At 46.4% G+C, this 23521-nt stretch overlaps 1 protein-coding gene and 1 long non-coding RNA gene across 3 annotated transcripts in view; one reads left to right on the forward strand and one right to left on the reverse strand.

Annotated features, from left to right (window-relative positions):
- LOC105091476 (uncharacterized) overlaps positions 1 to 11773 on the reverse strand; it is a 59960-nt gene extending 48187 nt beyond the window's left edge. Inside the window, exons 1-2 of one of the 2 annotated variants that reach the window (XR_010383329.1) lie at positions 10943 to 11773; positions 10004 to 10196 (exon numbers count right to left, since the gene is read on the reverse strand). This is a non-coding gene — a long non-coding RNA (uncharacterized LOC105091476). Of the gene's footprint in view, positions 1 to 10003 lie in introns of both variants that reach the window. The other variant, XR_010383328.1, reaches the window with a different exon arrangement.
- FADS1 (fatty acid desaturase 1) lies at positions 9484 to 22723 on the forward strand. The gene is made up of 12 exons (XM_010986962.3): positions 9484 to 9862; positions 11768 to 11878; positions 12433 to 12630; positions 13342 to 13443; positions 13548 to 13676; positions 16954 to 17014; positions 18151 to 18227; positions 19149 to 19246; positions 19445 to 19541; positions 19799 to 19878; positions 19988 to 20113; positions 20459 to 22723. The coding sequence occupies exons 1-12, from the start codon at positions 9671 to 9673 to the stop codon at positions 20508 to 20510; spliced, it is 1323 nt and encodes a 440-aa protein (XP_010985264.1). The 5' UTR covers positions 9484 to 9670; the 3' UTR covers positions 20511 to 22723.
- Positions 22724 to 23521: the final 798 nt, after the last annotated feature.

Consider the following 23521-nt stretch of genomic DNA (forward strand, 5'->3'; position numbering starts at 1 on the left):
TTTCATTTCCATTTTGACAATTAAATTTCTAATATTTGGTAATTTTGTTTTCTTTTTTAATTCATTATTCTTGTTAGAGATTTATCAATTTTGTTTCACTTTTTCAAAGAACTAATTTTTTATTGTATTTACTTTCTCTACTTGTATTTTATATTTCATTGATTTTATACCTTTTCTAAAATAAGCATTTAAATCTATAAATTCCCCTTTAAGCACTGTTAGCTGTATCCCACAACTTATGTTATGTTTTCATCATCACTCATTTAAAAATATTTTCTAATCCCTTGTGATTTTTTTGACCTATGGGTTATCTGGTGATATGTTAATTTCAAAATATTTGGGGATTTTCCCGGATATTCCATTGTAATCAACTCCTAATTTAACATAGTTGTCAGAGAATATTCTGCATGATTTCAATTATTTTACATTTAGTGATATATATTTATTTTATGACTAGCATATAATCTATCTTGAAGAATGTTCAGTGTACTCTTGCAAAGAATGTGTATTCAGTAGTTGGATGCAATGTTTGAGAAATGTCAACACGTCAAGCTGGTTGATGATATTGTTCAAATATACTATATCTTTTTTTGTTGTTGTTGTTTAGTTTATAAATTGCTGAAGGAAGGTGTTAAAACCTCCAACTATGATTATGGGTTTGTCAATTTCTTTTTTTAGTTCTGTCAAATTTTGCTTCACATATTTTAAAGCTCTGTTATTAGGTACATACAAATTTTGGATTTTTATGTCTTCTTAATGAATTAGTCATTTTCTTATTATGAAATTCCCTCTGATAATAGTCTATCTCAGAGTCTATTTTATCTGATATTAATTAATTTAGCCACTCCAGTTTTTTAATAATTAGCATTACATTGTATATATTTTCCATTCTTCTACTTTTACTTACTTGTGTCAGTAGATTTAAAGTGCAACTCTTGTATATAATTGAGTATTGCTCTTTTATTCAATTTGACAATCTGGAATATATGGTCCATTTACATTTAGTGTAATTATTGATATGGTTGATTTAAGTCTGTCATTCTGCTATTTGTTTTCTCTTTGCCTCACCTATATCTTGTTCCTTTATCTCTCCTTTCTTGATTTTTTTGAGCTTTTTTTTTTTTCACTTTATCTCCTCCACTAGCTTTTTAGATGTACCTTTCTTTTAATAGTTGCTCTAGGAAATAGAATACACATCCATTATTCATCACAGTCTACCATGAGTAATATATCATTTTACATAAAACCTAAGAACCTTACATGATGTTATAAACCTCACAATATAGTGTTATTATTTCTTCTTAACAGTTAATTAATTCTAAATAAATTTAATAATGAGAAAAAAAGTACTTTTATTTACTCACAAATGCAACATTTCTGATACTTATCATTCCTTTGTATAAATCCCAGTTTCTATCTCATATCATTTTTCTTTGACCTGGAGAACTTGCTTTAACGTTTCATTTCTTGTAGTGCAGATCTGGTGAATTTTCTCTGCCTTTTTGTCTGGAAATATTTTTATTTTGCCTTTTTCTTTTAAAAATAGAGCAGTTTTAGATTCACAGCAAAATTGAGTGAAAGGTACAAAGAGTTCCCTAAATCCTTTTGAACCACCCCTCCCTCCTACACCAGCCCCCACAGCTCTTCATTTTTCAAGAATATTTTCACTGGACAGATTCCCAGGTGAACAGTATTTTTTCATTGTCTTCTAGATAGCATTATTTCTGGTGAAAACTCAGTGTTTCTTCTTATTGTTGTACTCCTGCTTATAATGTATGTTTCTCCTCCAGGTACTTGCAAGATTTACTCTCTATTTTTCATTTTTAGCAATTTGACTGCTATGCCTAGGTGTGATATTCCTTGTATTTTTTTCCTGTTTGGTGATCATTGAGATTCTAGGATCTATGAATTGATATTTTTCTTCAAATTTCAAAACATTTTGGCCACTATTTCTTTAAATATTTTTTTTCTACACCCATCTTTCTCTCCTTTTATCCTAGAACTGCAATCATACATATGTTAGACCATTTGATATTGTCTGGTGGTCACTGTTCTTTTTTCTTTTTTCCAGCCTTTTCTCCCTCTGTGAGTATCACTCTGGAGAATTCCTATGTTCCTATCTTCAATTTCATTGACCTTTCCTTCTGTAGTTTCCAGTGTGTTCTTAATTCCACCCAGTGAATTTATATTTCACATGCTATATTTTTTTCAGTTCTAGAATTTCTTTTTTTTTTTTTTTTTTTTTTTTTGCTGTTTCTATTTTTTTCAGTGAGCTTTTCTGTCAACTTACACAGCATGTTAATCTTTTCCTTTAAATACTTAAGTATATTCAGAATAGCTGTTTAAAACTACCTGTCTGCTCTTTTAACATCTCTGTCACCTATGGGTCAATTTCTATTGTCTTTTTTTAAAATCTGGTTATGAGTCACATTTTCATGATTTTTTTTTTTCATGCTTAGCTATTCTACATTTTATGCTGGACACTGCAATGCTAAATTTTTTGAGTGTCAGGATTTTGTTGTGTCTTGTTCTGGCCAACAGTTCATTTACCAGCAGATGTGTTAATCCTTTTGAGGCTTATTTTTAAGCTTTATGAGAAAGGTCTAGAGTGGTACATAGTCTAGGGCTAGAGTAGCCTTACTCATAATGCATGACCTTTCTAGGGCCTCAATTGAATGCTCTGAGTATTTAATGAGGCCTCTTGATTCTCGCTAATGAAAACTCCTGTGTCTCCTAGTGCTGTGAAAGCCTATAGCTATCCTCTGCCAGGCCTCTGAGGTCTCATCCTGCACATACTTTAGTCTTTGGCTGAAGACTTAAGAAGATCCATATGCAAATTTCTGGACCTCCTTTTCTGTACACCCTTCTCTCTAATACCCTGATCCACAACTCCCAGCTGCCTTAACAGCTTCAACTGTTAAATTAATCTCTGCTGTGTCCTGCTTGAATTCCACCTCATTACAGAATCAGAAAGTGCCATCAGGCAGAAAGCCAGGGAGACCTTGGGTTTCATGTGGTGGTCACACTGCCTATTTTGTAATGTTAAAAAATAGTTGCTTCATGTATTTTGTTCAGTTTTATAGTTGTTTAGATGGGAGGGCCATACAATGTAGGATTTCCAGTATCAAATTTATGTAACTTGTTCCCTACTTGGCTAGACATTTAGATGGTTCTAAATGACAGTATAGCATGATTAAGTGTGTAGTTCTGGGGTAAATTCCTAGCTCTGCCACTTACTCACCGAGGGTCCTTAGGGAAGTTACCAGCTAATTACCCCAAATGCAAAATGAAATATAAGGATAATAACCACTTCGTAGAGTTGCTCTGTGAAGTATGTGAAATGCTTAGAACAGTTCCTGGAATACAGTGAGTACTCAAAAATATTAGGTGTTATTATTCCATATTCTTACTATTACAAAAATGGTACAATAAGCACTCGAACATATTTATTTGCCTTCTTATGCAAGTCTGTCTCTGGAATTCTTGGGTCAATGAATATATGCCTTTTATAATTTAATACTACCAAAAGCTTTCAAAAAACACTGCACTAATTTATTGTCCCACAACCTATTTTTCCAAATTCTTGCCAAGTCCAGGAAGTATGGCCAAACCTTGAGATCTGGGCAATCTGATATATAAAAAGGGCAATTACCCTCCTTTTAAATTATGGGACAGAGACTGAGCATCCTCTTGTATTATTTTTTCTTATGACTTCCTGTTGGTATGACTTATTTGGGTTTATTTTTTCTTATTGACTTTATTCATTCATACAACTAATTGTTTTGTGTATATATTAGGGATACAATAGTGAACAAGAGAAAGCCTCTCCCTCATGAAGCTTATAATCCAGTCAGGGAGACAGAAAATTAGCAAAGAAAGAATAAAACAATTACAATTCCTGTGAGAAAAAAATCAAAGCGAATGTCAAAACCATGAGTAAACAGCAGTAGGGAGAATCTTCCTTAGAAAGAGTGGTAGTCATGGAAAGAGCATTTGAAGAAATGAAATTTAAGTTGGGAACAGATGGTTGAGAAGGAGAGAATCATGTGAGGAGCAGGGAATCATATTTCAAACAAAAGGAACAGCCATATGCAAAAGCTCTAACTCAGGAATGAGCTTAATGTGTTTCAGGAACAGAAAACTGCTGTGTCCTTGGTAAAGGGAAGAGAGCCACCAGATGAGACTGGAGAGGTAGGCAGGTGCCACAGGAGTATGAATTTTATTTCCAGTGCTATTGGAAACCAATGACAGGTTTTAAGCTGGAAACTGACGTGATCTTAAATTCTCAAAGACCGCTCTAGCTGTTCTGTGAATGGATCGGAGGGCGTCAAATATGGATAAAGGCAGGAAGGCTACTTAGGAGACTAATGTAGGAATCCAAGCAAGTGACAACAGCTTGGATAGAGTACAGACACTGGAGACTAAGAAAAGGGAGGGCATTTATGATATTTCTGGAGGTATAACTGGCAGGACTTGGTAATCAATCAGCCATAGGGGCTTGTGGAAAATGAAGTTTCAAAAATGACTTCCAGGCCTTTAGCTTGTCCCACTGAATGAACAGAGCATTTATAATGATGGGAAAGACAACAGAAGGGGAGGTTTGGGAGGTGAAGTAGGAGGGGGATAGCTCAGGCTTGGGCACGATGATTTGGATATGATGGTAAGACACCCCAATGGAAGTGGCAACAAGGCATTGGATATGTGAGTAAAAAGCTCAAGAGTCATCGGGACTAAACATACAAATTTAATGGGAGGGATTTCTGGTCAAGCTGGCAGAGTGGTAGGACCACGAGCTCACCTTTCCTCATGACTACAACAAATCCACGACTGACTGCTAAACGGCCATCAAAAAAAAAAAAGACTGGAACCCAGCAAAAAAGGTCTTCTGCAACTGGCAACATAAAGAGGGAACTACAGCAGGATGGTAGAAGGGGTGTGCTTGTGATGATTGGGCCCCATACCCCTGGGGTGGGCAACCCATAAGCTGAAGAATAGTTAAGTTGCAGAGCCCCTCCCACAGGAGTGAGAGCTCTAAGCCCCACGTCAGGCTCCCCAGCTTGGGTTCTGGCATTGGGAGAAAAGGAGACCCCAGGACATCTGGTTTTGAAGGCCAGTGGGCCTTGGTGCCAGGAACCCCACGTGACTTGGGGAAATGGAAACTCCATTTGCTTGGGAAGCATACACGGAATCTCATGTGTGCCAGGTCCAAGGGCAGAGGCAGTGATTACACAGGACCTGAGCCTGGCATGCCTGCTAGATTCAGAGGGTCTTCTGGGGACGTGGAGGACGGCTGAGGCTCACCCAGGGGACATAAAAGCTGGTGGCAGACACTGTGGGAGTGTTCATCTACATGAGCTTTCCTGGAGGCTGACATCTTGATTGGATCATTAGCACCAAGACCTAGCCCCACACAACAGCCTGTAGGGAAGCCTCAGGCCAAACATACGGGGGAGGGGGGCACACAGCCCCCCCCCATCAGCAGACTTCCTAAGCCACAAAGGCCTCTAGACACAGCCCTACCCACCAGAGGTCCAGGACCAAGCCTCAGTCAGCAGTGGGCAGGCACGGAACCCTGAATAAGCCTCTAGTCCAGCCTCATCCATCAGGGGGAGATACTAGAAATAAGAAAACAATCCCAAAGCCTGTGGAAGGAATCCACAAACATATAGAAAGATGGATGATATGAGGCAGCAAAGGAATATCTCCCAGGCCAAGGCACAAGATAAAATCCCAGAAGAAATAAGCGGTAAGATAAGCAATTTATCTGAGAAAGAGTTTAAAGTAATGATGGTGAAGATGTTCAGAGAACTCAAGAGGTGTACAGATGCAGAGTGAAGTTTTTAGCAAAGAGTTGGAAAATATAAAAAATACCCAAACAGAGTTGAAGAATAAGATCACTGAAATGAATCACACACTAGAAGGAACCAAGAACAGACTAAATGAGGCAGAAGAAAAGATCAGTGAGCTAGAAGACAGATTAGTGGAAATCACTACTTCAGAACAGAAAACAGGAAAAAGAATGAAAAGGAATGAGGGTAGTGTAAGAGAACTCTGGGACAACATGAACTGCTCTAATATTCGCATTATAGGGGCCCCAGAGAGAGCAGAGAGAGAGAAAGGACCTGAGAAAATTTTTTGAGAGATAATCACTGAAAACTTTCCCAACTTGGGAAAGGAAACATTCACCCAAGTCCGGGAAGCACAGAGAGTACCACACAGGATCAACCCAAAGAGGAGCACACCAAGGCACACGGTCATCAAACTGCCAACAATTAAGGATAAGGAGAAAATATTAAAATTAGCAAGAGAAAAGCAACAAAGAACATACAAGGGACTCCTATAAGGTTATCAGCTGATTTTTCAGCAGAAACTCTACAGGCCAGAAGGGAGTGGCAAGATATATTAAAGTGATGAAAGGGGAAATTTTACAACCAAGAATACTCTATCCAGCAAGGCTCTCATTCAGACTTGGAGAAATCAAAAGCTTCACAGGTAAACAAAAGCTAAAAGATTTCAGCACCATCAAACCGTCTTTACAACAAATGTTAAAGGAACTTCTCTAGTCATCAAACCATAAAAAAAGAGAACAAAAAGAAGAAAGAGAGAAAAAAGGACCTACAAAAGATTGCTTTGGCTGTTCGGAGTCTTTTGTGGTTCCTTATAAATTTTGGAATTGTTTTTTCTAGCTCTGTGAGGAATGCATTGTTGCATTGGATCTGTGGATTGCTTTGGGTAGTGTGGCCATTTTGACAGTGTTGATTCTTCCAATCCAAGAGCACAAGAAATCTTTCCATTTCTTTGTGTCATTTCAGCTTTTGGAGTATAGGTAACCTCCTTGGTTAAGTTTATTTCTAGGTATTTTGATGTTTTTGATGTAGTGGAAAAGTTTATACCAGTTATAAAAATTCTGGTTTTTGAAGTGAAAAAAAAAAAAGTGAATGAAGGGCTGCAAATGGCAAAGTATGGCAAAGTATCCTTCTTTCTTATGGGTGAGTTGTACTCCATTACATATATGTGTGCTGCATCTTCATTATCTATTCAACTATTGATGTGCACTTAGGATGCTTCCATATCTTGGCAATTATAAATAATGGTCATTCCAAACTACTTTAAACAAGCACACTAGGCTAACTATTAATTCATAATGAAACTCATAACTATTCTTTAAAAATATTCAATAATTTTCAACAATAAAAATGGCATAAACTTAACAAGGGTGTCGAATTTAGTTGCCTAAAATGACAGGAAGGGTAATCTAAGAAACAGATCTGTTATCAAAAACATTATCTCTAAGTGAACACCGACCAGAGATATGGTATCTGGAGTAAAACTTTCATCAAAAAGGCATAGACAGCAACTGCTGGAAGGAATCTGACCTCTTTACCTTAGATATGGAATCTGAGATCAGAGAGGTTGACATGATGCCCAACATTACACAGCAGCACGTGGATAGCAGGACTAGGTCCCAGGTCCCTCAAATACCTATCCTCATTCTTTCTATCACATTGCCTCCCTTCCTTGCTTCATCTTGTTGGAACTTGCATTTAGAAATGCATTTAGAATAGAATTTACTTGTAGGCTGATATTATAATTATTTGGATAGAAAGTGGGGAGATTGGGAGACTCCCAGAAGAGACCTCAAGTGGTTGTGCTTCATTCCTGTATGTTTAGAACTCATAGTATTGGTGGGGAGGCAGTTTGTCAGGGGAGGCAGATCAGCATTCTTTCTTGTTCCAGTGACAGCAGCTGCCACGAAACTAAACAACGTATAGTAAGTGCTCAATAAATAAACTTTGCTGAGAAGCAACTGACAGCACAGGAGCCTAAAAATATCTCTATCATTTAATGCATTAATTACATATGTAGAACTTATCCTAAGAAAATGCTCAAATATAAACAATACGGTTTAAAATTTCTCATCACTGCGATATTTATACAAGCAAAAACCTCTAAACAAACATCCAATAGTAGGGAAAAGGTTAAATATATTAGTATATATATGTGTGTGTGTATATATATATATATGTCTACTTGCTATAGTGAAGTACACAATCTTCTCATTATAAGTGTTCTAAGATTAACCTTTTTGCTTTACATAGAGATCCTTTGTACTGTGAAGTTGCATTAAAAGATCAGAAAAAAGGCTGACAATCAATGCCTGGGGCACTGCAGAACTATTTTCTGGGGAAATCTGAAGGTCTGGGACCTATCTGTTCAGGCCTGCCTTCTTCCACTTTACAGAGGCAGGTCTAAGGGCCTGGGAGGAAGAAGGTGCCGCAGAGAAGCAAGGACAGCAACACTGACCCTGACACCTTTTTTGAACCAGGGTGTCTTTATATCAAACACGCTGATTGAACCCGCTGTTTAGGAACTCCTGCAGAGAGGAACTAAAAGGTATACATGAGTCCTAGGGTAAATTCCAGCCCCAGATATCCAATTTTTTTTAATAGACTTTATTTTTTTAGAGCAATTTCAGGTTCACAGCAGAACTGATCAGAAAATAGAGTTCACACATAGCCCTCCCCACCCACACATATATACTCCCCTACCCTCAACATCCCTCATCAGTGCGGCATATTTGGTACAATGAACCAACATGGACACATTATTATCAGCCGAAGTCCATAGTTTAATTTAGGGTTCACTCTTGATGTTGTACATTCTGTGGGCTTTGACAAATGCATAATGACATGTAGCCACCACTATAGTATCACACAGAATAATTTCATCAGCCTAAAAATCCCTTGTGTTCCATCTATTCATTCTTCCTCCCTCCCTTTCCCCAAAACCCTGGAAACCACGATCTTTTTATTATTTCTGTAGCTGTGCCTTTTCCAGAATGTCATTTGGTTGGAATCATACAGTTTGTAACCTTTTCAGACTGGCTTCTTTCATTTAGTAATATGTATTTTAAGTTTCTTCCATAGCTTTCATGGCTTTTATTGGTGGAGCGGCGGGGAGGAGGCTGGAGTTCAACCGGCGGATATCTGAGGTTTCGGGGTCTGAAGACTGAGGAGGACGCCTCTAGGCCAAAGACGAGGCCCCTGGGACTGCCTCTCTTCCATACCCTCACCGAGCACCCGCCCTGCCCCAACTCCGCAGGCCCGGCCGACCTCCCTAGCCCCGAGGCCGGCCCTCCTCCATCCACCCATTCAAGGCTCGGCCACTGCCCACAGCCCCCAGCCCGGCCGACGTAGAAGCACAGGGCGCCCGCGCATTCGGTGCTGCTGCTCCAGCAACCACCCCACCCCGAGCCCGGCCCCGCACTCAGGAGCCTCTTCCGTTATCCGGTCTGCGGAGCCCCCTGGGAGCGAAAGCCAACAGTCGGGAAGTGGGATCCCTCAGCGATCCCGCGAGGGGGCGCGCGTCCGTGCCAGACGCCGGCCTGCCACGACCCTCTCGCAGCTCCTGTCCTCCCCCGGCCGGCGGGAAGGCGGGGACTTGCTCCCCGCGCCACGCGGCTCGACCAATAGGAGCGCGCGCAGCAGGGCTCAGCACTCAGCGCCCACCGCCTTGGTTACTGGAAACACGGCGCGCGGGTGGCGGGGTCTGGCCGCTCGCCAGCGGACCCACTCCTTAAGAACTCCAGGTCGGCGCGTGCTATCCCGCGTGTCCCGTGCGCACGTCTGACCACCCCAGTCCCGCTGGCTCACGGCACAGTCCGGCCCCGATGGCTCCCGAGACCCAGGCCCATGGGCCGACCCCGCGCTACTTCACCTGGGAGGAGGTGGCGCAGCGCTCGGGACGCGACAAAGAGCGATGGCTTGTGATTGACCGGAAGGTATACAACATCAGCGAGTTCACCAGACGGCACCCGGGAGGTTCCCGGGTCCTCAGCCACTACGCGGGGCAGGATGCCACGGTGAGCGCTGCCAGATAGGGACACAGGGTGAGGCCGGGCCGGGCGGCCAGGGCCGGAGCTCAGTGCGCGAGACAGGAAGTTTGGCATCCACGGCCGAACACTCACTTATTTGGGGAAAAGCCGGGAGGCGTCGGAGCATACCTGTTGCCGGGTGACTGAATGTGCTGCGTAGGCGGGATGCAAGGGCAGGAGAGAGGCTGTGAAAAGTGCAGTCTGGGGAGTAGGGATGGAGGCTGGCAACGTGCACACACAAAGGGCCGCGCCGTCCGTCCCTGCGCTCCGTCTGCGACCCCAAGTCTGAGGTCTCCTGGCGTCGGCAGGCCCTAGAGCAAGGCTGAGGGAGGAGAGGAAGGAGATCGGGGATACTGGGTCCAGGGGACGACCGTACTGACGAGACCTCGAGAGGAGGGGTCAGTGACAGGGAGAGGGATTCTTGACCTGTCTTGGTGGCCAGGAGGGGAGCGCTGTCACTTCTGGACCGAGCGTGCTGAGCTATACTGGCTAGCGCGGGCAGGACAGAGAACGAGGGAACTCGGGGGGGTATATCTGAGGCGTACCCGCTGTACCAGGTGAAGACGGGAGGGCGGGGAAGGGGCTGCACCGGCTGGAGAGGGCTAGCTCCTGCTCGTGCACGGCAGGGAACTGGTGCTGAAGTTTGGGGACTGCATAAGCATGCGCTTAGAGAGGACCCCCTGAGCGAGCCTGGAATTCTGTGGGGAGGTTACTCAGCCTCAGGCCAGTGGAGTCTCCAGCTATTAACCTCGCAAACAGCTGTTTGCACTCCAGGGCTGTAGGCTGGGTGCGGGGTCACATCTCTCCTCCCTCGGGCAGCACTGCCGAGACAGCGCGCGCCCCAGCCGCGATCCTGCTGCTTGCCTCTTTAGGTAACCAGCTCTCGGAATTAAGGCACTTGGCACCTCCTTTCTGGGTTCGAGAGCTGAGGGTCTTTCCTTGGGACCGATAGGTTGGAGCGTTCGCTCCGCAGCGTCCCCTCCGCCTGTAGCCTAATCCCATTCTTCGGGTTAGCGACGTGACCTCTTCCGTTGTCCCTACCCTTCGCCCTGCCATCCCAGAGCGTACCTTGGGTTCCCATTATGTCACGGAGGAACCTAACAGGGTGGGGACCCACCCTTCCCTCCCAGGCCCTTCCACTCATCAGGCATGGGAGTCGATGCCGGAGCCTACACTCGTCTCCGGAGTGACCACTGGGGAGCTCAGGCGGTGGCTGAAGGCGAAGGTGTGGATTGGCTCATGCGTAGACGGAGCACCAACCCCAGGTCTTCCTGCAGTGTGACTTGGGGCCGGGTCGGCCGCGGCGCGGACCACGATTGGTCCGGGTGTGTGGTGCCACCGGCTGGGAGCTCCGCCCCGGATCCCTCCTTGCTGCTTCCCCTTAGGGCCTGGGACTGTTTGACCTCCCGGGTTAATTTTGTTCATCTCCTCACTGAGGACCTTACCTTGCATAACCCAAATTAGTGCCCTAGAGCAGGAGATGTTCAGAGTGGGAGGGGAAATATGGAACCTCACCCAAAATAGCAGCAAGAGGGAAGGAAGGGGGAGAAATGCAAAAGTTCCCTGGTTCCGACACATGGAGTCTCCCTCATCACATTTTATGAGACACCCAGAGGAAAGGTCCTTCTGTGGTCCCCCTACCTGTGTTTCCTATTCCTTGGTGTGGTGCCCCTCTTACTAGAACACTGATGATGAGTGATCCTAAGCTGTGGACACCAGGGACAGGTCTGAGCATCCTCAAAGGGCAGCCGGCTGGAGGGAGGTGGTATCTGAACTTGACTACAGCCTCCTTGCTGAATCAGGAGGATGGCCTTTGGTGTGAACTTGCCTTCCACAAGTTCACAGGGGCAGGGCTGGCTTCCTCACTGTTCTACCTTCTCCTCATCCTTGCAGGATCCCTTTGTGGCATTCCACATCAACAAGGGCCTCGTGAAGAAGTATATGAACTCTCTCCTGATTGGAGAACTGTCTCCAGAGCAGCCCAGCTTTGAGCCCACTAAGAATGTGAGAGTCTGTTTGCTGTTTGGAGACCCTGTGGTTTTTGAGGGACAGAGGGTAGAAGGAAGGCATAGGTATGATCACAGGTAACCACAATCAGTAGTTTTGGGGTATCTCAAGATCCCTGCTTCTGGCTTTGGAACCTGTGGTTTTTACAAGGCCACCACCACTACCATCACCATCCTCAACATGAGACCTATCTACCGAACACACATTATGTGCAAAGCGTAACACTATACAATCCTCACACATTTACAGATGAGAAAACTAAGGCTCAGAGAGCTTAAGCAACATTGTCAAGGATGACACCATTAGTAAATGGCAGAGCAGGAGCTTGAATTAATTCTGCTTAACTCCAAAGACCACATGCTCTTAGACATGATCCCATAGCACTGCCTCCTGTCATCCTTCCTCAGTGCTGTGGTATCTTTACCTAGGACTGTGGGCTCCCCACAGCTACCTTGGTGGGAGGTCTTTGAGCTTAAAAGAGTCCTTGTCTCCAGCAGGGTTGGGTTGCATCAGGGAAGAATAACACCCCCTCCCTCTCCACTCTTCTACAGAAAGAGCTGACTGATGAGTTCCGGGAGCTGCGGGCCACAGTGGAGCAAATGGGGCTCATGAAGGCCAACCATGTCTTCTTCCTGCTACACCTGCTACACATCCTGCTACTGGATGTCGTTGCCTGGCTCACTCTTTGGATCTTTGGGACATCCTTCATGCCCCTCCTCCTCTGTACAGTGCTGCTCACCACAGTTCAAGTGAGAGCCCTGGGCTTTTCAAGAGCACAGCTATGCTCAGCATCTGTGGGGAAAGTTCTTTGTACCTTTCAGGAGGCCAAGGAACCCTCTGACCAGGGCAGAGCTGAGGGCATGTGGGAGAGTTGGTGCAGAAAGAGAACACATTCCTTTGTCTGTGGCTTTTACCTGCTCATCATCACTACATGTGATTCATTTCTCTCACTGCCTCTCTAGCTGCTCCTCCAGGGTCCCCTTCTTCCTGTGGAATTTCTCTTGTGAAACTTCATGTTCAGATTCTGCCACAGTCCAGGTGTGCCAAGAACCAAGATTCTGGTTTCTCAGCAAAGCCTGGCTTCCTCCCCACCACAACACAGCCCAACATGCCAATAATGCGTGGGTCCTAATACCTGGCTGTCAAAATCCATTCGCTAAGCTTTCTACTTGCTTGAGTTTGTCCCTGTTTTCTGTAGTCTGGATGTTCAGTCCATCGTAAGTTGCAGAACTCCAGGGCTGGGGACACTGAAGAAAAGGGAAGGGATAGATTTGCCCTGGCTCTCATGTGAGTTAGTTAGACCCAGGCTTCCTGAATCCTTTCCTGATGTGCTCAGTTAGGGTACTGCAGCTAGCACAGGCCTAGGTAGATGAAAGAAGAGGGAGAGGCTGAGCAGCTGAGGTCAGTAAGAGGGATGCTGGACTGGTGGGCCGCTCTCAGCACTAACCTTTCTCGCCCAGGTCCAGGCTGGCTGGCTGCAGCATGACTTCGGACACCTATCCGTCTTCAGCAGCTCTATGTGGAACCACCTGCTACATCATTTCGTGATTGGCCACCTGAAGGTCAATGGGACGGGGAGGGGCTCTCTGAAACTCCAGTCAATGAGGGGCTGCGCCGAGGAAGAGGGACACCAGGCTTTCATACTCAAGTCCCTGCTTTTCCATAGGGGGTCCCTGCCAGTTGGTGGAACCACCTACACTTCCAGCACCATGCCAAGCCCAACTGCTTCCGCAAAGACCCAGACATCAACATGCACCCCATCTTCTTTTCCTTGGGGAAGATCCTCTCTGTAGAGGTGAGCAGAGGTATCATTGAAGGTCTTGGAGAATAGGGACCAGCTGGCACAGAGGGCTTGGGGGGAAGTGTTCACAATGCTGTCAGTGTGGATAAGACACTGTGGGCTGGGCTGGCTGGCTATTTGGAAGTTATGGGAGGCAACAGGCAGTCAACGGGCTGCCCAGAACAGTGTTACTTGCCATCCCTAGTGAGTTCAAGCCAGCAGACAGTTATTGCAGAAGGGTACCGCATGCTGCTAAGGATCCAAAGGTTGACAAGATTGTTGGGCAAACCGTGCTCAGGCTTGAAGGTGATGGGTGGCCCTCCTTGCAGATACTTTTTTTAGACATTCCTACCCCAAGCAGTCAACCCCCCGCTCTTTGTATTCCTCTGTCTTACACTGACATCCGACCATGTCTTCCCCACAAATAGCTACACTGTCTTACTCTTCTCTGACATCCATTACCTAGGATGTTCATTCACTGAGTAATTCTTCCCACCTGCCTAATCCTAGTCTGACTTCCTGGGTGGTCAGCACTGAATTTGAGTTGTCATCTAAGGTTGTGAACAAAAATCATAATGCAGCTGCTAAAGGATGAATGCCTGGGGGTGGATGGAGATCTGGTGAACCCTGAGTGAGCATAAGGCAATGGAAGGCTGTGGATGACCAGTGGAGTTCTTTGAAAAGTTAATTTAAAACTCGTCCCAAGGCTCTAGGCTGTAGTCAGAGTTCTGCCAGGCCCTCCTCCCCAACTTTATGACATTTCAGCATGCCAAGAGTTAAACTGTCATCAACTACATTTCAGTTCTAGGCATGAGTTCAAGATAGCCTGGCTCTCTTCTCCTCTCTAGCCATAAGAAGAACTCTGTGGAAAGGCTTTGGCAGCTCTGGCTGTCCCAGCATCAGCAGCCCTTAACTTGAGGCTTGTGCCTCCTCACCTGGCCACAAGGTCTTAATTTTCCCACTTCCTAAAAAGGGATTTAGTTGGTTTGCTGTATGTCCAACACTGCAGATGATGAACCGGCCCTTTGGTGGCTCCTTGGAGGGCAGTGTGGGTTATTTATTGGGCAGAGCACGGGGCTCTTTTCTGTTGTCACACTATAGAGGATTAAAGAAAAAGATGGGAGTCTTAAGTGGAAGACAACCTTCTCACACCACTGCCTCTGTTGCTTTTTGGTACTGGGGTTTTCAGGAAACTCCCATCTGTGGACACTAAAAATAGAGAATGATCTGGGACCAAAATAATTTTAGGGGGGTGGGCATCTAGTTATGAGACTGAGGATAGGCTAGTCTGTTAGTAAATAGGGCTACAGGCTGCTCGGTGCTTGGTTCCGCCTTGCTGGGTCCGGTCTGAGTGTTGATCCCTGGGCTGACCGACCCAGTAGCATCCACCTCAGTGTTTCCCAGCTCTCCTGGAGAACAAGTGTAGGGGACACTTCACCCTAAATACAACCTTCCTGGCCTCTGAGAGTTGAAACAGTGGGGCAGTTATTAGGATCATAATGGCATTTGACTGCCATTCAAGGAGGCAGCCAGTGGTCAAGGCTCCCTTCCATAACAGTCTCGAAAGGAGGCTGGAGTTCTGCTCACCTACCCACCAAATAAGACAGATGTTCTCTACTGGCCTCCTCCTCTCGGTTAATGTTGCATGGGGATGAACTTCACCCCCATCTCCAGTTCATCAGCAAGCCTTGCTGCCTCCAAAGCATATCCCAATCCATTGACTTATACATCTCCCCTGCCTCCCATCCCCAGGTCTGGTCCATCTCAGGTCTGGATTGTTGTTCCAAACTCCTCACTGTCTTCCTTCCACTATACCTGCCCCTTACAGTTCATTTTCCCCACCACTAGCCAGAGTGAGCCTTTAAAGCACAAAGCAGGTAATGACACACCTGTTGAAAGGCCTCCAGGGTTTCCTATCATTGGAATAAACTCCTTACATAGCCTTACCAGGGCTTCTTAAGGCCCAACATGATTTGGCCGTCCTTAGTTTTCTGGCTGTATCAACCATTCTCCCCTGTTGCCTATATTCCCAGCCATACTGGTCTTTCCATCCCTTGAACATCCCAAACCTTTGTTTACCCTGCTTTAACTGCTCTTACCCCCAGTGTCTACTCTGCTGGCTTCTTTTCATCATTCAGGTCAGCTCCCATGTCAGGACCCCAGGGAAGCCATATGTGACTACCCTCCCTCACTTTCTATCATACTTTCCCGTTTTTAATCTGTAATTACTTTGAGCTCTGTTTACAAATTTATCACCAGCTTCCTCTCCTCAGATTATAAGCTCCACAAGGGTAGGAATTTTGTGTTTTTCACCTCTGTGTATCCTCATACCTAGAACAGTGCCCCACACTTAGCAGATGTTCAATAAATATTTGTGCTATGAATCAGTTAATGTAGAAAGAATGCTTCATTTAGCAGAAGTAGCTTGCACAGAATACGGGCTCAATAAATGACCTGTCAGAACAGAGAGTGGAATCTTGAAAAAAGGATGAGCCAGCATTCTACTCTGGGGTAGAGTTCCTCCTGTGCTCTGTGGTCACCTGGTCACCAGAACCAACCGGGGCATAAGGAGCAGAAGGAGCCATCAAATGAGACCACAGAGCTTTGCTGTCATGGTTCTGTGTACTCACACCAGGGGTTCCAGGCTGACTGGCTGACCTGGTGGCCCCAGCCTGCCTCTACAGCAGCTCAGCTTACAAAATCACCACCACCAAGGGAAGACCTTGCCAGAACCTTCAGATTGCCAAGTTGTTCTTTCCCCAAATATTTGCCAAACATTGATTAGCTTTCAAGGGATTTTAAAAGGTTCATGCTGACATTTGAAGAGACTAAAAGACTTTGGAGAAGATCAGGGGCTGGATGTAGAGGAATACTGGCCAGTATAGGGGTAAAAATGGTTGTCTGTAGAGACCCTGATGTCAAAAAAAGTAGCAGATGGAGAAAGGAAGGGGGAGGGGACTGGAAACCTGATGGGTGTCTCTGGACGAGCACAAGGAGTCCTGAGGACCCACAGACTGTTGTGCTCCCACCTTGTGTGGGTGCAGGCCCCCAAGCCCCCTGCCATGGTGTGGTGCATTTGGCAAATGGCAGCCCGGGCCTCATGTGCCAGGTGCTGGAGGTAAGGCTGGGCCTATTGGAGCCTTCCAATGACACCAACAAGCCAACACCTTCCAATGACACCAACACCCCTGCAGTAGGCGTCAGCACCTAAGGGGAGAAAGCCGAGGTCACAAGGGGAGAGGCATGAGTGACTGGTCTGTAAGTGCTGACTTTTGTTTGCTTTGCTTCACAGCTTGGGAAACAGAAGAAAAAGTACATGCCATACAACCACCAGCACAAATACTTTTTCCTGAGTGAGTGTCCTCATCCAACATGCCGGGCTGCCTTGGCAGGGGCTGCTGAAGGGGTGTGAGGAAGAAATGGCTCTCCAGGGATCATGGTATTTGAAGTGAAGGCCGGAGGAAGTTCTTCACCTCTAACAGGGACCCTGCAAAGGAGCAGCTACCTTCTCAAGGAGCAAAATCAAGAGTTAGGCTAATGTTTGGTCAAAGGTCACTTGTATGGGGGACAAACTAGCTTCTCCGGCCCCACCCTGGCATCTACAAGAGAACTGAGTGGTAGGAGGCCATCCCAATTAAATCTAAGACCTCACTTTAAACTTTGTTAGACAGAGACCAGGGCCAAGGTGACTCAGTGGGGCACAGTCTAACCCCCAGGGGAACAAAGGCAGGCTAGCTATGGGAGGACCCAAAGAGGGAGCTGAGGAGGAGAAAACACTTCGGTGGTTGTCTTAAGCTCTTTCTGAAGACTGCTATAAATTCCCTGCTTTAAAAGTCTGCTCTATAATGCCTCAAAATTTCTTAAGCTCCTTTAAAAATTCACATTTTGAAAAAGAAAGGAGGAATTTATCTTAACTGCCTATTACCAACCATCCCTACTGGAGAAAGTGGGATGGGATAGAAGGGTGGAACAGAAATGTTTGGACAGGGCAACTCTGGGAGTATCAGCAGTGCCTTTTTAAAGGCAGGGGAAGGGGGAGGGTATAGCTCAGTGATAGAGTGCATGCTTAGCATGCACAAGGTCCCAGGTTTGATCTCTAGCACCTCCATTAAATAAATAAACCTAATTACCACTACCTCCCCCCAAAAAATAATTTAAAAAAAAAAAGTTAAAGGCATGGGAGCAGAGCACTTTCCACTGGTGGAGCTTGTTTCCCCAACTGTCCTCTTCCACTGAAAATGCCAGGCTGCCCCCCAACCCCTGGGCTGGCATCCTCTTGGGAGACTTTGCTTTCTTCAAGCTTGCCTTCATGCCCGCCTTCCGTGCTGTCAGTCCTGTTGGACTGAGGAGTGCAAGGCAGCTAGAGGGCAATAGGAGGAGATGGCAGAGGGGGCAGCCCGTGCTGGAAGCCATCTGTCCAGCACCAGCTGGCCCTTAAATGACCCTCATGCTGCTCACACCTCCTCCCTTGTCTCCATTTCATTCCTAGTTGGGCCCCCAGCCTTGGTGCCTTTCTTCTTCCAGTGGTATGTTTTCTATTTTGTTTTCAAGAGGAAGAAGTGGGTGGTAAGTATCCATGGCTCTAAAATCCCACATCCTTTGTCTCCAGTACCCTGAGGGATGGGAAAGGGGTTCCCCGGGGGAAATCCCACCGAGATTTTTCTCCAGGCTTAATTTAGAGCAAAGTAGAGCCAGGTATAGACGCTCCTTCTCTCTGGGTGAGGGATTTGGGCTCAGCAGGCAGCCTGGCTCCTAATGCCCTATTTCACTAAGTCAGTATCTCCTGAGGTTATTGTACTGGACTTAATAAAGCCAGGGGCTAGGCTGGGGAGGGGGAAGATGAATAAGAGATGGCACCTACTCTCAGGAAACTTCTGATGAAGCAGGATGTAGTTGACACCAGAGAAGAGGTACAGGCAGAATGTTCTGGGGTTCCAAAAGGGACCTGACTGCATCTGGCTGGATGGCAGGCATCAGAAAAGACTTTGTGAAGTCACTTTTCTAGCCAGACTTGGAGGACAGGCAGAGGTGGAGGAATGGGGATGGACTCTGAGCAGAGAAGCTGGGACTTAAGGGGCAAATGGCCACTAGACATGTTGTGGAGGACTTGGTTGTCAGGGGAGGAGTGTGGTGCAGAAAACTGATTGGAGATTTGACCAGGGCACTGGCACAGACTGAGCCATGGTCCTGGAAGATTCATTTGGCAGCATGATGAAGGGATGAAGGACGGAGATGGGTTGAGAGGAACTGGAGGCAGGGCGACCTGACAACTGTGAAGGAAACAGGCAAGGAGGGCTGGGGGACACCACTAGGAATGGAAGGAAGGCACAGTGGCCCCGGATGGTGCAGGACTGGGCAGCTGAGAGAGGCTGCCGTTGACTGCTCCATTCTGAGGACCTGGGAGAAGGGCTGCACCATGCGAAGAAGTAGGTGCCGTGAGAGGAGGTGCTGTGTGCCAGTCGCAGTGCTCTCTGCCTCTCACTGCAGGACCTGGCCTGGATGACCTCCTTCTACGCCCGCGTTTTCCTCACTTATGTGCCACTGCTGGGACTGAAAGGCTTCCTGGGCCTTTTCTTCATTGTCAGGTAGTGTTTGATAGGGGAGGAGGGACTGGCGCAGAGAAGCAGATGTTTGGGAGTAACCAGTCTGGTCTGGGGGCTGTGCTGGGGCTTCAGACAGCAGGAGCTGTTTCAGGTGTTGGCTCAGAAGGGTGGCCTGGCTGAGGGAGGGTAAGAATCTGAGCTCTGCTTGTAGTGGTTTCATGTGTGTGCCATATCCACCAGGCTCCTGGAAAGCAACTGGTTTGTGTGGGTGACACAGATGAACCATATCCCCATGCATATGGATCACGACCAGAATGTGGACTGGGTCTCCACTCAGGTGAGGGACAGTCACTTGGAATACCTGGGCGTAACACAACTAATTAAAAGGGTGGGTGCGCACAGATGCAGGGTAGAGAGTAGGGGGCAGTAACAACAGAAGTTCCCAAACCCTGCCTCATTGGCTTGAAACTTCTCTCCTGCCACCATGTGGAGAAGAGGACCAAGGACAGTCCAGCTTTGCCTGGAGAAGGCTGGGCTTGGGCTGGCCCTTCCATCCGGTCCCAGAGCCCTGCTCCCACTAACCTTTTGCTCCAGATCCAGGCAACATGCAATGTCCACAAGTCAGCCTTCAATGACTGGTTCACTGGCCACCTCAACTTCCAGATTGAGCACCAGTGAGTAAGGAGGCCTGGGAGGCAGGGACCTGGGGAGGGTCCATGTAGGAGGGGAACAGGGGGAGCAGAGGAGTCGGAGACACTTGACTGTTCCTTGTTCTCCCTGAAGTCTTTTTCCCATGATGCCTCGACACAATTACCACAAAGTGGCTCCCCTGGTGAAGTCTCTGTGTGCCAAGCATGGCATAGAGTACCAGTCCAAGCCCCTGCTCTCAGCCTTCGCTGACATTATCCAGTGAGTATCTGAACCTGGGAAGAGGGCTGGGAGGGCAGGGAGAGGGCAGGGCAGTGGGGGCAGTGGTGAAGTGCGGGGTGGGAGCAACAAGCAGGTTTCCTTGGTTGTTGGGAATGGAGGGCACCAAGGTAAGGGCAGGGTGCTCTACTGGCCTTGTGGCCAGTTCAGGCCTTTGCTCTCAGTGCCATGGCCCAAGGTCTTTCTCAGAAGTGAAGGGGGCCTTACACCAGGGAGAGCAGCCTCCATACCTCTCTAAGAACCACACTGCTACCTTTCTGGTGGGTAGCTTGGTTTTTAGGCTTCGCCCTGTCTCCCTCACTGCTTGCTCCCATCTTGCCCCCACAGCTCACTGAAGGACTATGGGCAGATCTGGCTAGATGCCTATCTTCACCAATAAAAACAGCCTCCCATCTGGAAGAAGAGCCTCTGGAGCCAAAGCAGAGGGGAGCTTGGAGACAATGCCACTACAATCCTAACATTCAGGGTGTGGGTGGGTGGGTGGGTGGGGTGGGTTTGAGGAGATAAAGACTCTGGCTCAAACCCTTCCCCTTTATCTTCTAGGCACAGATCTGAGACCCAAAGAGGGGTAGAGGGAACATGCAAGCGCCCTCGAAGGAGGGATGTGGCTGTTGGCACAGGGATGTGAGAGTTTTGTTTCCTTTTTCAGTTGGCAGATGCAGGTGGTTGTTGTGCAAGAGGGAGTCCAGAGGGTGTTAAAATGGTGGTAGGGGAGGGGAGCAGTCTACTGAGCCCAGGAATCAGGAAGAGATTTAACACTAAAATCCCACCCAGGAAAGGGGTGAGCTCATCCCCTTGGTTGACTTCTCAGTGCCTTCTCTACCCTCACTTACAAACCTGAGGTTTGCAGGCTGGAGGAAGACAGCTGCTAAACTTTTTGAGCAAGATTTAGACAGGAAGCGTCAGTACTTAGAATTCTGAGGCCTGGCATAACACAGTGCCTGGGAGCTCAGCTCACTCCAGGACTAGGTGTGACCTATGTCTGCCTTGAGAAGCAAATCTTCCACTTTTAGAAGTGGGGAGAGCAAAGGCCAGGACTGTGGTATTGGAGGCAGCTGGCCCTGAAGGATCCTGTCACTACTGAATTTGGTCTCATGTTCCCTCCAGGGTACCAAGGGAGCATGAGGTCCCAGGTCTTGCCAAAACAGCCTGCAGAGAGAGTTGCTGACCACTAAAATCCTTTCAGTTTTTGATTCACCTCTTGTAACCACCACCCAAGGAACACTCCTAGGAAAAGGAATCTGCTTCTTGCTCCGTAAGTGAGCAGACGGGGCACTTAAGTCATCACTCCCATAGAAACAAACAGAGGCTCCCCGTGGTTTCTCTTTACTCCCCTACCTGTAATTCCAAGTTTTATAAAATAGCAATCAGCACAGGTGGGCCATAGTCAATTACCAGTCATGAGGAAGACAAAAGTTTCAGTCATAAGGAACATAAGGGCTAAGAAATTTTCTATAACCCAAATTACATTATAGCACTACTTGTGAGCAGGAGCAGTGTCATAGTTCTAACCAGAAATAGGAAGATAGAAACACAGAAGTTAGTGATCATCATTGCTGTCATTCAGCATGGCACAGCTCTGGCAACCCTGTTTAAGTATCTTTCTCTTCTGGAGACCAAGTAGGAACTAAGAAGAATCTCTTAAAAGTTTATCAGTTTAATACTGAAATTTCTAAATCTGGTTTTTAAAAGAAACACTTTAACTCACCTCTACAAAGTGATCATAGGAATGTGCCATGGAGGTCTTGCCTTAACTGCTAGGGCTTATCAACAGCCACATTCTCTTCCCTCCTCACACCCACTGCCTTCCAGTTCAGGAGAGGGGATTATCCACCTGTTCAACAGCATCTAGTCTAAGCATATTGAGCATTTTGGACACTGGTAAGAGAGAACGTCAAACTGGAAGGAAAAACAGCACTGGGAAAGTTCACATTTAGTTTTGGCAGAGGATGGAAATTAGGGAGATGAAGGTCCTAAGGCATGTTGGGGTGGGGGTCCCCCCTATGGAAGGGCTATTGTGATTAGAGATTGTCAAAACCAAGATTAAAACACATACACGTGGGGGAGAATGAGTTACACATTTGGGGCAGGACCTGTTTTTAAACATTCTGGGTGGAAAAATTAGAAGCAGAAACACTCCAGAAACAAGTGCTGATCCCAGCATATCCAGCCATCTTGCTTTAGGCCCAGGCTGCCCAATCTGAGCAAAGCTAGTGAGGCTTATAGAGCCAAGTCCAGGTCCTCAACGCCCCTCAACTACTGTGGCCTTCTCTACTCAGCCCAGACCAGTGTGGTCTCACACAGCCACAAAAGGACAGACCAGTGACACAAAGCTCAGGCTGTTACCTCAAATCCAAACTGGCATGAGAAAAAAAGATTTGAGAGATTAAGTCGCCTCAGGTAACAGACAGTGGCAGAACTAACATTTGAACTCACTTTTTTAAAAACTCCATCTTTGTTCCTTTCATGTTCCTACCACTTTGCCATAGGCATTTAAATTAGATCCACTATCAGTATCCTCTTTGTATGTGGCAACTTGATTACCACATCCCAATGAAGTAAAACTAAGAAATAAAGTTAACTTTGACCAAATGAAGGCTATTCGCTTATAATCCATAATGTTCTCCGGACCTGTTGACAGGACCCCCTGTACCTCCGCTCTAAGTTACTGTCTACCTCTATGGCTCGAACTTCTTCCCGAACGTAAGTCCTCATATACACTCCCCTTTGTAAACCCCTTGTGCAGACAGAGGATCATCAGGACCCTCTGGAAAACATCAAGGCACAGGTGGACTATGGCAAGGAAAAGCCTAGCCCTTTCCTTGACACCCATATGTTCAAATGCTAGATTGTCTACGTACACTAGCCAGGTTTTAAGCATCGTTTCTTCCTGTCATAAAGCAATGCCCTCACCTTTTAAATTCATACCTAGTCTTAGTGCTAGTAGTCTCCATAGGTTTCCTTTTTGCCTAAATCTTTCTTTGCAGGCACAGTACCTCAGAGCCAGGCTGTCAATCAAAGCCCTTTTAACTTATACTCTACTAGAACAGCACTCTTCTTTGAGCAAGAGTATTAGAACATGATAAATAAAATCTGTAGGACTGATTTCCCTTGCAGTGTGCAGTAGTTAATAACTCCTAAAAAAGATATGGCAACTCAACTTCAAAAAACAAGGAAAACAAACCACTCTACCTGCTACCATAGGGGACAAGCCCTTAACTAGAACTACTGCACTGAGGCAGTAACTCCTAAGAAAACTTACCTCTGGCCCCCATCACCATTACTGCAGGCTTAGAATTAAGAAAACAGAGCTCAAATTAGTTGAGTGGCTTGGCTCAATCTGGGAGAACTGGTTTCATGTTGTCAATTGTTAGATAGCAATGAACAAAT

Source organism: Camelus dromedarius, chromosome 12 (genome assembly GCF_036321535.1).
Source record: "Camelus dromedarius isolate mCamDro1 chromosome 12, mCamDro1.pat, whole genome shotgun sequence".
NCBI classification, from domain to species: domain Eukaryota; kingdom Metazoa; phylum Chordata; class Mammalia; order Artiodactyla; family Camelidae; genus Camelus; species Camelus dromedarius.